Raw genomic sequence first — 13,544 nt, 5'->3', positions numbered from 1 at the left:
ACAAACACTGTTTCCTTCAGTGACATAAAAAAAGCTTTATTTCCATGTTGGAATATTATTCTCAGTGTGCAAAATACTGTAACAGTCCAGCTACGCAATTTTGGCAAACATGGCAAATACCTCATTATTAACAGACAGGAGCAGAAATAACATTAAAGTGAAGTCTGTACAACATATAAGTAGGAATCCCTGATAGCCTCAAAGCTGAATTGCACTCTAATATTGGTCAAAGCTCCTTAAGAACAGGAGAGAACATGAATCATTATATACAGACATAATGGGCTGGTAATTGACAGTCAATAGTCTGTACTAAAGTTATCGTGTGGCGTGTGCAGATACACCCATGTTGGCGCTTAAGCTCTTGCTCATGGTATGACAGCAAAATGACTGCCAAGTTATTAAATCAGCTTTAGTTCACACATGGCAGACTTTGCTTGTTGGTAGTTGCCCATCAATTATAGGGCCCTATAAGTATAACAACCCTAACACTATCAGTGTATGTATTTACTCCTCACATCAGTTTGAGGGTATCTGCAATAGCTATTAAATAGTCATCAGTATTATCACTACAATCTGTAAAAATAGAAAAACACAAGAAGTCAAAGTGGCTTACATGCTTACATACATCTTGTCTTCAGCAGTGGTATAATATCAATCCTGACTGCACTCCCTCATAGTGGGAATACTGACACCTGGTGTTAAATCCCAAGATAGGGCACGTAGGTATTCTTTGAATCAGAACTCACTTGCTAAACATACGTGTCTAAGGTAACATTAAACCTTACCACCCAAAATACAGTGTTAAGACATTGCATTACAGTGTGCACGTCATTCTCCAACTTAGCCAACTGGATCAGTTTACCCTAAGTCTAGATTTTCTTCCATCCCAAGCTCCTCGTTGGTTCTTGGAAGCTGCCATGCGCTCCTTCCCACTTGCAGTTTCAGGTGAGAGGCTGCAGGGGGCGACACACAGCTGTGAGATGTCCTAGCTGGCCCACCTGCAGCTTCCACCCAGTCATCCTGCTGCTGCTGCTGAGGTGGCGGCGAGCATGTTTAGCCAGGTGGTCGCTGCGCATGAACCGGCTTTGGCAGGCCGGGCAGGTGAATCGCTTCTCCCCTGTGTGGGTACGGCGGTGGCGAGACAGCTCGTCTGAACGAGCAAAACACCTCTCGCAGCCCTCCCAGCTACAGCGGAATGGCTTTTCACCTGTGGAAAAGTGGCACAAGTGAGACGAAGGCTTACACAACATGGCATGAGTACTACCCTGGATAAAAGTGCGTACAACAGTTGTATTGAGGCAGGACTGAATGGAAACGTTTTCTGAGGTCTTACCTGTGTGAGTCCTCATGTGTGCCTTGAGGTGAGAGCTCTTGAAGTACGTTTTCCCACACCCAGCATGGCTGCACATATGGCTACGAATCCGAGCAGTGCTTTCCAACTGAAGGCTGACTTTTCTCACCATGGGACCACAGCGAGGTGCTGGGGCAATGGTAGCCAATTTAGTGCCTCCCGGAGTGATTACCACTGGCTGCTTTGGAGCTGTGGGCTTAGGTACAATGAACATCACAGAGCCCCTTGGAATCTGATGACCCACAAGAACAACAGGGGGTTGAAACAGAACAGTTGGACTGTCTGCAGGCTGAGATGCGACATCCACTCCTGAGTTTTTCACTGATGAGACAGGGAGGATCTGGAACTGAACTGGCATCGACAAAATGTCTTCTCCAACAGATAAACCTGCTGCTGCTGAATCAGGCAATATGGCCTCTTCTGAGCCCTTGGGGGAACTCAAAGGACCTTGTGCACACGAGGGCGCCTGATTTACTTTTGAATCATTCCCAGCTGAGCCATCCACCTGGGCTTTGTTAGGCCTGACTGGACTGAGCTGAGGTAATTGAGTGTTCATGCTGGTGATCTCAGAATGCCATGAACACAGCTTTGAGTCTGATGTGTGCCTGATCACGCTGGTGGCTTGAGCCCTGGGCCGTGAGATGTCTTTCTCTTGGAAGTGAGGGGCAGTCTGACCGGGAGCAGGGACCGGGAGCTCAAGGTTCACAGGACTGTGTGGTGGGGTCATCCACTGTAATGACTGGTGGGGGGAACAGAGGAAAGGGGATTGAGTGCATGGTTCTTCAGTCAGCACTTGTTTTCAGGATGTGGTTGTGATGTGACTCAATGTAATGACACTATCTTTAGCAGGTGGCAGTCAACAGTGGTTGAAGAAAACGTGATGGGTGCGGTCTGAATGTCTAAAACATTGTTCTGTATTTAAATCTCTTGAGAAAATAACTGTAGTTTGCTTTACACTTGTAAACATCTTCATGACTTTCAGTTTAATATATATTTTCAATTCTGTGTTTTACACTAGTAGGAAGAGTATGGAGTACTTACATAAGGCAAGTTATGGAACTGTGCAGGGCCAGGGAGAAGATACTCTTCACCAGAAGAGTCTGAGAAAGGAGTCAGAGGCCTTAGTTCTTTTATCAGGGTACTCCTGTTCTTCCAGTTGCTGTTAATGGACATCAGGACCTCCACAGCCTCCATTTCACCCATTTCTGTGGAATGATTTACCAACTGTCGCCTGCCTTGTGAGCATTCGACATCCATCTCTGCCGAATATTCCTGTTAGCCAAAACAAAAGACTTTCTTTGTCACCGTAGGCTACTCACAACTTTACCCTGCACTCCAACATCACTCAGATTCAACATCACTTCAACAACACTCGTCACCCTTGATCCACTTTCCCAAACACCTTCCTTTCACAAACAGACCGGGTATTTGGGCAGGGCTACGCTTCTCGTGCCACAACAACAAACACTGAAGGATACTAGACATGGGTCACGTAGACTATACAAAAATCTCCATCAATAACAATAACCCCAACCGATGAATCCCCAGATTATAACATAAATATACTCACAGCGCAAGTATGTACTCTAGGGCCCGATGTTAAACTGTTAAACATTCTTGCGTTACAGTTTCAAACAAACTGTAACTCCGTTGGTTAGGATTCAGCTTCACGTAGCATAGATCAGAATGTAAGTGGTATGTCCACCACCACCTATTCCCAGCTTCATTCAGACAGCGCAGACCATTGGGGAGGGCACGGTGCAGATACTATCCAATCACGAGCAAAGGTGTGTTGAGTGTTGACCAATGAGGAGATATTTGACGCGTGATCAGTGGCTGATACACGCCGTGAAAGTAGCGTGGTACACAACACCGACGGCGTGTTGACTGTGATGACCTGAGTGTGGTAAGTCTCCAGTGACTCATGTCCTGTCAGGTCAATACACATGCGAATACTTAAACCCTAATGTCATGTTAATTTGCGTTAAGGGTAAGATATTCATGCACATGGTGTCATGCACCCCTGAATACACAGAGACTAAACAAGTATTATGAGAGTGGGTAGAAATGAGGCATGTCTACTAATGTAAATTAAGATTTGATGCAAGCACACCAAAAAGATAATTTAGAGAGAGATGAACAGACAATAAAGTCTTTTCAAGATTTCAAGAATCTTTTCCACCTACGTGGACAAGTTTTTGTATAGGGCCTGGAAGAAATACGTTTTTTAGTCTGTTCAGGACATCTGTGTGACTTGCCCCACAAGCCAATTTTATATAGCATTTTGGAGAAGAGGGTGATGTTGAAAGGCATCCAAAAAGTGTGGCTAGTTCTCTGAGTGCTGAAAGTATTTTCTGCAGCATGAAGCCTGACTCCTCTATGGCATGCATGTTGCTGAGAGCCTGTGACGGTGGTCGTGAGGATAATGGAAGACCCACCCGTCTCGCGCAGACAGCCACAGTGGCCAAATGAACACAAGCAGATCAGGTCTGTCCTCACACCAGACTGGTTCTCATTCGGTCTCTGGATCTGCTGCATAAACAGCTGGTGACTTTGAATCAAATTTATTTTTTTCCATTACCTTTGGTACACATGTACTTTTTGCTCTATTAATGTTCTTATTCAGCAGTGCCCTTTCACCCCTGGTCTTATAAGACTGATGAAACGATGTTGTAGGGAAAATGTATTGGGAGCATTGATGAGAAACATCTGCTGAACACCCCTTACATTATTAAGGGTCATTTTCCAATGCATTATTTCCATTGCTGTGTCTAAATTGCATTTTGCTTTGAATGTCAATGCTGCTTAACAGAATTATCCCAACATCAGTATTATTAGCAGAAGAAAACCCGTTCCAATTAGGTTAGGCCCACACAACATAATCAACAAATAAATCATTGATGTGGGCTACACTCTGTGACCTCTCCAGTTGTTGGCACAGCCCAGTGTGATGCCTAGTGTGACTGCCTAGTACTTGATGCTGACGACCTTGCTCCAGCTCATCCTCTTTGGCAACACCAGCCCTGGCCAGGCCATGCCAGGGATCCGTTTGACTCACAGCACCAACTATAGCCACCTCAGCTCTTGTGTATTCACAGGCTCTAGACTTGAGGCAGGTGTATGAGACTGCCAGACAGTTAGTGATACTCAGCCTACTGAGTCACTGCACTTATGTGACTGTGTGCTATGCCTTGTGAATGCTCGTGTGAACCAATTCAGTCAAAAGAGCATTTAAACGCTGAGAATTGTTTTCAAACAGAATGTATTGGTATTTTGAGACTTTTTGTGTTATTGATGTTTTTGTTTAATGGATGTTATGTTTGCCACATCTGACCTTAACACTCCTTTATGAATTCATAATATTTGATACTTATGTCTCATATCCCGCTCCTGTAGGGGAAACCAAGGATTTACATTGCTGTGGCTGCCGAGGTGTTAAGAGCCCCAAGGAGCCTTGAGTGCACCCCCCCAGGGCCCTTCCCTCAGTATCTCACATTTGTGCCATGCTTAAGGTCAGCGGAGCTACACCCGATATGGCCTGGTAGTGCGGGGGTGTGAGGAGGGGTGTGTGCTCTAACCTATGGGTGCAAGGGCAGAGGATTCTCGGACACTGCCCTTCGTTTCCAGGACATGCCATAGGCAGCCCCACATGGGAGCATTCTGGAAATGAAAAGAGAGTCTGGTGAAGTCAAAGGGCCTGATTGACAAGGGCTGCTGTTAGTCCACCCATGGTATTTCCCCATGAAAATGGAATTAGACGAATTTATAGCTTATCCATTGTTGATGTTTTTAATACTTGTTAAACACATCCTTAAAGGTACAGTTTGCAATTCTAATCCCATACACTTTTTGTCAAATTTAGCTAACTGCTCCTCACAGTTCTCTAGCTAAGTGTTCATTTAAGCCCCTGACTGTGTAATTGGGAAATAAACATAGTGACTCGGACCAAGCCATAAACAATCCCAGCCAATCTACACACACATGCTTTAGGAACCCGGAATGGAGGGGTGTAATTTGACTGGCTGCTGAGCACAAATATCAACAACCTTTGGCAAAACCATATTGCAGACTGTATTGTTAAGTACACATCTACATCCATTTCTATGATAACAGCGTCTGAAAACAAAACGCACAACAGAAGCCAACACACTGTAAACCCAAACAGTTCTACTAACTTATTAACATTATGTATTCAGTACTTAAAACCTGGTATTTAGTTGACCCAACTTTAAATGTATAAGTTTTCTGAGCAAGTGAAGACGTTCTAATTGTATTGGAATGTATTTGTTTGAGTAAACATTGCCTGATAACTCATATTTGTTTAGTATATGACGTCAACAACGTCGTTGAGAACACCATTATAGGGATCTTGTGATGAGAGACGGAGACAGCAGACTAGAGGAGTCGTTAAGTAATCGAGAGGTTGGAAGGTTGCTAGTTCGATTCCCCACTCCTCCTTACTAAGTGCATAAGTGTGAACCCCTAAACTGCTCCTGATCTATAAATGCAAAATTCCTTGTAAATTGCTTTGGATAAAAGCTAAATCGTAAATGTAAATGTACATCTGGCAACACTGGGAAGGCTGTCGACCAATGACAGTTCTCTCTACAGTAAGGGCTTGAGCAAGAAGTTGGAACATAAGGGGGATACCCTTTCAAAAACTTGTAAGAGCGTTAGTTTGTGAAAGACCCAGAGAACCACAAAAATCGGACGAGGCAAAATCCAGGACGATTTTGGAATAATATGATTTCAGAGAACTACAAAATTATGAAAATGATTTAGCCGATGCATCATTTTAAGTTAAGTTTACTTCAAAAAAATACATATGTACTCAAATTTTATTATGTAATTGGTTACATCAAAAGTTTTAAGTACTCTGAACTTGTTCAGGTTTACAGTGCAGCAGTCACAAACTTCCACAGAGAAACATTCCTGAAGGGTTCTGCCCTTGATCCCTCTCTGGCTCGTCTAACATGAAGTAGGCTGCAAGTGACATTGGGTCATGTTAAATCTTCATCCAATCCTGTCATTTACAATGTGAGAACTGAGAATACTGTTTCTGGTTTCACAAACTTCAAAGAAACTGTGCACTACACTCCACCCAGACCAGTCAGTAGGGCAGGCAATTGCCAGTTGTAAAATGGCACTTAAAACAAGACAGTAAAGAGAGATTGTTCCATCATTGACAGAAAGAGGGATTGTTCCAACACTATAGTGTGACAGCCAAACCACTTCAGAATATCCTTTTATACTCACTCACTTTTGTCCAGCAGCTGAACTTAGATTCTGTAACATTTATATAAGAGCCAAATGTGGAAACGTTACTCAAAAACGTCTGCTTCACTAAAGGGCCCCTCTGAAATGTAAATTAGATCACATCATATCATTTCTAGTTGTGTGAATAAAAGCTTAGGGATGCAGATTGAACCCTGCATTGAACCTTGGAAACTCTGTGGCAGTCATACAGTTCATCATCTCTCCAGTGGCCGTATTTACTTGCAAGGTCATTTTTAGACTCATTGACCAGATTTAGCTCTAAAAATAGTTTTTGATTGTCCATTTGTATTTGACTGGACACAGGTCCAAATAAGCATTAAGGTTGTCTCAAATAGCCAAAAAAAATTGCGTTTTCAAAATGAATGTTATTCTGAAGTTGTAAAGTTGTATGGGGAAGGTCAAACATAGCTTTTTTTTTTCAACAAGAGCTTGAGGAAACGGTGTACAATCTAATTACATCAAGACAATGGTGTTGGGATTTATTTAAAATGTTTACAGTTATCTGCCTTTGAATACAATTAGTAGTGCAATTGTTGTCATGACTGAACGCAATTGGGAATAGCATTGTCTGCAAAAAGATTAATTGCAATCCACCACCAAAGTTTCAATCACTTGTCCCCAGACATGTATCCTCATAATGAAGTGAGGAAGTCACGTCTGACCTTGTGGGACCAATACTTACATGAGTGTACATGCAAACATCTATTCTACTTTGAAGTTATGGTTGGTAACTTATCTGAATATGTGAAAATTGAGAAGCTAAGAAGTAAAAATCTTGCTTTTAGAGAAGAGGGGCTCAATGTGTTTCTAAGACACGGCAGATTGAAATCTTGCTTGTAATTGATATCAGTCAGGCAACTTACTCTGTCTATGTTTAGGCTCAGAGGCCCAATTTCAACAATCGTACAACACTCTACAGTTTCCTCTCCTGTCATTTTCCAGCTAAAACTACTGAAAAGGACCAGATAGGTATGAGAAAATATTGCAACAAATTGCTATATCATTGAGTAGGCTGCAAAGACTGCAAAAGGGAGGTATCTGGTTAGAAACAACATTAAGTTTGGCATGTTTTGAACGTTTATCAGGGTATTTTTGCCACAACAACATGCCTGAGCCCCTAGGTTTGTAAATGTTTCAAGGACAGAATAATGTAAATAGGCAGTGATCTCTCTCTGTGTGTGTGTGTGTGTGTGTGTGTGTGTGTGTGTGTGTGTGTGTGTGTGTGTGTGTGTGTGTGTGTGTGTGTGTGTGTGTGTGTGTGTGTGTGTGTGTGTGTGTGTGTGTGTGTGTGTGTGTGCCCAAGTCTGGGTACCTGAAGTTGAGTTGGGACCAGGATAACTAAAATGAATGCCAAAGCCTGCCACCTGCTGGGGTTGTTGTGGGTCATGGCATATGGAAGCTTGTAATTCACACTGTTATTTGAATCTCTCAACACTTCTTTTTTGGCCTTCTATTCAATGGCGGGTATGTCATTTGAAGCCTACTTTTCACATTCTTTATTTCACATTGGTAACAGAAGTTGTTGAATTTGAGCTGTCATTTAGCATAGTTTTTCATTAAATGTTGTAACGGCGGCCACTTAAGTCAAGTGTTTTAGGAACCACTGAATGATGTGCTCAAACTAAATGACTTGCACATTTAACACTTCCCTTTGATCCTGTACTGAAGTTGCCACCCCAACAGGTCTTTTGGTCTTACAACCTCCTCCATAAATAGTTCAATGTGAATCTTAAAAAAGACTGGAGACTGCAATTAAGAAAAGCACATTCCCTTATATCATTAGGTATTGTTATGCAATTTTCATACTACATAACTATTCCCCTATGAGTGCCAGTTGTATTTTTAGGGCTCATGCCCCAACAACAGCTGCAGTGCTTTCTCATTTGACAGCGCAAATTAGTGGTTATCGTTGTTTTTTCAAATTAGTGGTTATCGTTGTGCATGTGTCAATGTGGATAAAACATGCAGTGAATGATGCGTATTTGTTTGTAAAGGAAGGTGTAAAATATTTAAAAATGTGTTACAACACTTCTTAAAGGGGGGCTCTCACCAACAGTGTGTTGACACTGTGTCATTGCTTTGATCTCTGGAATGAGGACTTAGCTAGGTTACACAGTGCAAATGACTCACAAAGTTCTCTTAACGTCTATGATCATCCAACTTTTACTATGGCTACAAAAGCACGGATGCATATCCATGTTTAGTTGCATATTTGCCCTTTGTTATTTGAGATTATCCACATAAAACAGTTTGGGCTTCAACTGCTTTGATCTTCTTCTTATTGTCACAGACTGTTATCAGTAAAGGGTTGACAAAATTACACCTGGGTTTACTGAGAAATGAGTGCATGTGAGAACAAATGCCCTTATAAAATGACAGTGCAGCCGTTCGTCATTTGTTGTGGTTACCTTGACTCTAAAGTCTTCAACCCATATGAACTTGACGAAGGCCTCACAAGAGAGCGTGAAACGAATGACTTCACCAATTCGCCACCTTGGTTATTATTTCTGGATTTCTGAAGTGAAGCACAAATCACATGTACAGAGGAAAACCATGACAACACAGTCAAATACCCTTGGATGGCCAGAAGAGAATTCGACTATGTCCTTAAACAGTTTTGGAGATAGAGAGCCATGATAATCTTAAGAACAACACAGTTAAACAGCCTGCTTGTTTGTCAAAGTATTCAAGGGTGTATTTTTCTCAGATATATTCTCTGGCTTAAATATTATTAAGGGGCTTCAATGCAAGTGTTGAGGCCAGTTTGACAGATTAATCTTACAAAATGTTGTTCATATATAGTTACATAGATATAGATGGCAGTTTCTGTGGTTCATGATATAAAATGTCTCTTTTTTTCTAGTAGTAAATTACAACGTCTTACATCAGTTGATGAGGAAGTCAACATGCGATTGTACCAAGAGCAGGTGCAAGAGATTTTAATACTGCTCACCCCCCACCCAACTGGCCTGCACTGCTGACTCTGCAGAGATTACTTACAGGATTTTCTGTTCATCTCGACATATGCCTTTCATCCTATCCTCTTTCCCCCTTTTCTAGTCAATTTACTTTACAAGCTGTACCAATCATGTGACCACACAACTTAGAGTGCCATGACATGTATTTCAAATATGATGTAATTTAATGTCATCATCTGCTGAAAGCAGAAAAACGATATGTGAACTTTGAACCTAATCCCTTTGATATCCGTATCAGCTGAGGAATATTTGTCGGCTGCCACAATTTTGAATAAAATACTGGACCATCAAGCTATCCGTCAGATTTTTAGCTATTCTTACGGTGCGAATCCATACAAGCGACGCAACCCGCTTCCATCGCTTTGAGTGGGCGTGGTGTAGCTTGTGGAAATAGCATAAACGACCAACCGAAGCCACAGTCCTACAATTTTCAAACCGTCAAAGACGACACCAAACAATCTCATTGGCCGCTGCCGGGAAAAATCGCTCCTCATTTGCATAAGTTTCAACATGTTCAAATTTTCATCGGTCGCGTCACCCAGATCACTGGTCTACGTCACAATGGAGCTGGCTCCCGTTGAAATGCATGGGGTTTAGAAAATCGCGTCGCCCAGATCGCTGGTATGGATTCGCACCGTTAGGTTTAGAGTGTGCATTCACTTCAATTCACTCCATTTAAACTCAGTAGCACTAATGTCCTTATTCACGCCATTGACATATGCATGCACCATTTCAATTTTGTAATACACATGTTAACAAGGTTAAAAACTTTAAACTTATCCTAATGGCAGGGACTATACATTTTATTCTGCCTACCACCACATATATACTAGGATTGACTATTTTCTGATATCTCATTCTCTGATCCCATACGTAACCTCAAGTACCATAGGGTCAATTTTGGTGTCAGACCATGTAATGGTCTCCCTCGACTTAAGGCAACCAACCAATATAAGCAAATCACGAAGATGGCGATTTAATTCCTCCCTACTAAAAGACCCAATTTTTAAATCTCTATTACAAGAACAGATTACATTATACAGGGACACCAATGTTCCCTCAGCCCCCTCTCCAGGAATAGCTTGGGAAGCATTGAAGGCGTTTCTGAGAGGATTCATAATTCAGTATGCTTCTCATAAAAAGAAATAAAAAGGACAGCAGAATTCCTTAATCTAGAAAGAGAGGTGAAAGAGGATGAAAAGATTTTCAAAGCCAACATGTCTGAAAACAATCTGCATAAACTTTCCCAGCTTAAATATAAGTACAACACTTTGTTATCTGAGAATTATCGCTGTTTAGGGCCAGACAGCGTTTCTTTGAAGGAGGGGATAAGGCTGGGCGCATGTTAGCCAACTACATAAAACAGCAAGAAGCACACAACTCTATTCCAGCAGTATATGACCAACAGGGTGCGCTACACACAAGTCCTGCTGACATCAACAACACTTTTAAAATATTTTATGAGAATCTATACAGTTCTGATTCAGTGGCAGGCAGGGCAGAGATTGAGGCCTTTCTGCAGAAACTGGAGCTCCCAACTTTGTCACCTGAACAGGAACAATTACTTGACAGACCCATTACTGTTATAGAAATTGAGGAAGTCATTAGGTCCCTCCCCTCAGACAAGGCCCCGGGAGCAGATGGATTTACGTCTTGTTTCTTTAAGTGCTTTGCTTCGGACCTAGCCCCACTGATGCTAGCTATGTATATGGATGCTCTTGAAAAGGGAACACTTCCACCCACTCTCTCGCAGGCCCTCATTACACTTATTCTTAAAAAGGATAAGGATCCCACAGATTGCCGTAGCTACAGACCTATTTCCTTGACTAACTATGACAGCCGTATCTTCTCAAAAATCCTCGCCAATAGACTCAACAAGGTTGTACCCTCCCTGGTTCACTCAGACCAGGTCGGATTCATACGCAACCGTCATTCCTCAGACAACCTACATCGTCTGATTGACATAATGTGGACTGTCAAAGATGATGTGGCTCCCACTGCGGCCCTGTCGTTGGATGCTTAAAAGGCCTTTGACAGGGTTGAGTGGGAGTATTTATTCTTGGTTCTTGAACCCCTGGGTTTTGGGAGAGTGTTTCTCAGTCTGCTACGATTAATCTATAAGGAACCTACTGCAGCTGTTACAACTAATGGCCTCACTTCCCCATACTTCAGATTACACAGAGGCACCCGTCAGGGGGACCCTGCCTCCCCAGCCATTTTTGCCCTTGCTCTAGAGCCCCTGGCGGCTGCCATTCGCTTAGACCCTAACTTTACTGGAATACGTGTGGGGCCCATGACACATAAGGTGATGTTATATGCAGACGACATCTTGACCTTTGTTACCCGCCCTGAGACCTCCGTCCCTGCGCTGTTATCTGTAATCAGCAATTTTGGCAAATTCTCAGGATATAAGATAAACTGGTCCAAGTGTGAGGCTCTTGCCCTAACGATATACTGTCCAAAAACATTGTTCCACCCAGGCAACTTTAGGTGGCCAGATCAAGGCATTAAGTACTTGGGGATATTGTTTCCACCCAGCCTGTCAGATGTTATGAAAGTTAATATAGAACCACCACTTGAAAAATGTAAACTTGATATAGAAAGGTGGTCACCCCTTCACTTGTCCATGTGGGCTAAGGCTAATGTTTTGAAGATGACAGTAGCCCCTAAATTCAACTACATCTTGCAGGCCCTTCCAGTGAATGTTCCAGGGATTTTTTTTCGGAGGTTTGACAAATGATGTAACCTCTTTCTATGGAATAGTAAGCGAGCAAGAATCCACCTTAAAAAACTTCAACAAAGGGGTGATCAGGGAGGTTTAGGAATTCTAAACTTACTGCTGTATCATTACGCATTTTGCCTAAGACACCTGGCACAGTGGTATCTCCCCCCAGAGCGGGCTCCACCATGGTTTACTGCAGAGGCTCATTACTGTCCTGATCTCCCATTGGATGCATATCTTTCCGCTACACTCCCCCCTGCTGTACAGAATCACCCTGTTCTGTAATGCCTTAGGGGGGTCTGGATGAAAACCGCAAAAATTCTTAATTTTGACCCCTTCTTAAGTACATCATCTAGCATATGGTACAATCCTAGCTTGCGAGTAGGAAAATCTTCTTTCTATTGGAACGAATGGGTGAGGAATGGTATCAGGACACTGGGCAATCTTTTTGAAGGACAAAACCTCAAATCTTTCAGCGATTTACAGGTAGAATTCCACTTGCAAAAACATAATTACTGGCAATGCATGCAAATACATAGTCTCTTAAAAAGCATATTTAAGCCTCACATGGCTCCCTCTAGCGCAGAAGTTCCATCTCTTATTATAGCAAGATATGGAATGGGTCATGAAGCATCTCTTTATTATTCAATGTTGTTATGCAAATATACTACCATGTCTTCATTAAAAAATATATGGGAAAAAGATCTTGAAGTTACGTTTACAGATAAAGAATGGAGAGACATAGTCTGTAATTTAAAGAAAATGGCACGAGATCTTCGAACTAGACTAATTCAGTTTAAAATTATTCACAGAATGTACTGGACCCCCTCTAAACTGTACAGGGTCAAGCTCACTACTGACCCAGGGTGCTGGAAGTGTGCAGAAGGCACACTAATTCATATGCTGTGGAGCTGCCCAAAAGTACAAGACCTCTGGACATCAGTTCATGAGTGCATTCAGAAAGTTGTAGGCCTAGAGGTTCCCTTTTGCATTCGCCTATACCTTCTGGGAGACCCATCTCTACTGACAAATGACATTGCCTCAGTCTATGCAGAATGGGTCCAGACAGCCATCATGCTAGGTAGGAAACTGCTAGTCCAACAGTAGAAGTCAACCCATGCCCCCTCAATTACAGACTGGTATAATGCCCTTACCACAGTTGCTGCATATGAGCAGGTATCATTTACCCTGTTGGACAGATTAGATTGGTACTTTT

At 42.4% G+C, this 13,544-nt stretch overlaps 1 protein-coding gene across 1 annotated transcript; it reads right to left on the bottom strand.

Annotated features, from left to right (window-relative positions):
* Window positions 1-25: 25 nt before the first annotated feature.
* Window positions 26-3,056, bottom strand: klf10 (Kruppel like factor 10). Its single transcript, XM_080858213.1, has 4 exons — window positions 2,922-3,056; window positions 2,393-2,623; window positions 1,334-2,090; window positions 26-1,207 (listed from the first exon to the last, which is right to left on the bottom strand). The coding sequence occupies exons 1-4, from the start codon at window positions 2,964-2,966 to the stop codon at window positions 942-944; spliced, it is 1,299 nt and encodes a 432-aa protein (XP_080714339.1). The 5' UTR covers window positions 2,967-3,056; the 3' UTR covers window positions 26-941.
* Between the last annotated feature and the right edge of the window lie 10,488 nt (window positions 3,057-13,544).

The sequence above is a fragment of the Sprattus sprattus genome, assembly GCF_963457725.1.
Source record: "Sprattus sprattus genome assembly, chromosome: 19".
Classification (NCBI taxonomy): domain Eukaryota; kingdom Metazoa; phylum Chordata; class Actinopteri; order Clupeiformes; family Clupeidae; genus Sprattus; species Sprattus sprattus.
This window is presented reverse-complemented; position numbering and strand designations above follow the sequence as displayed.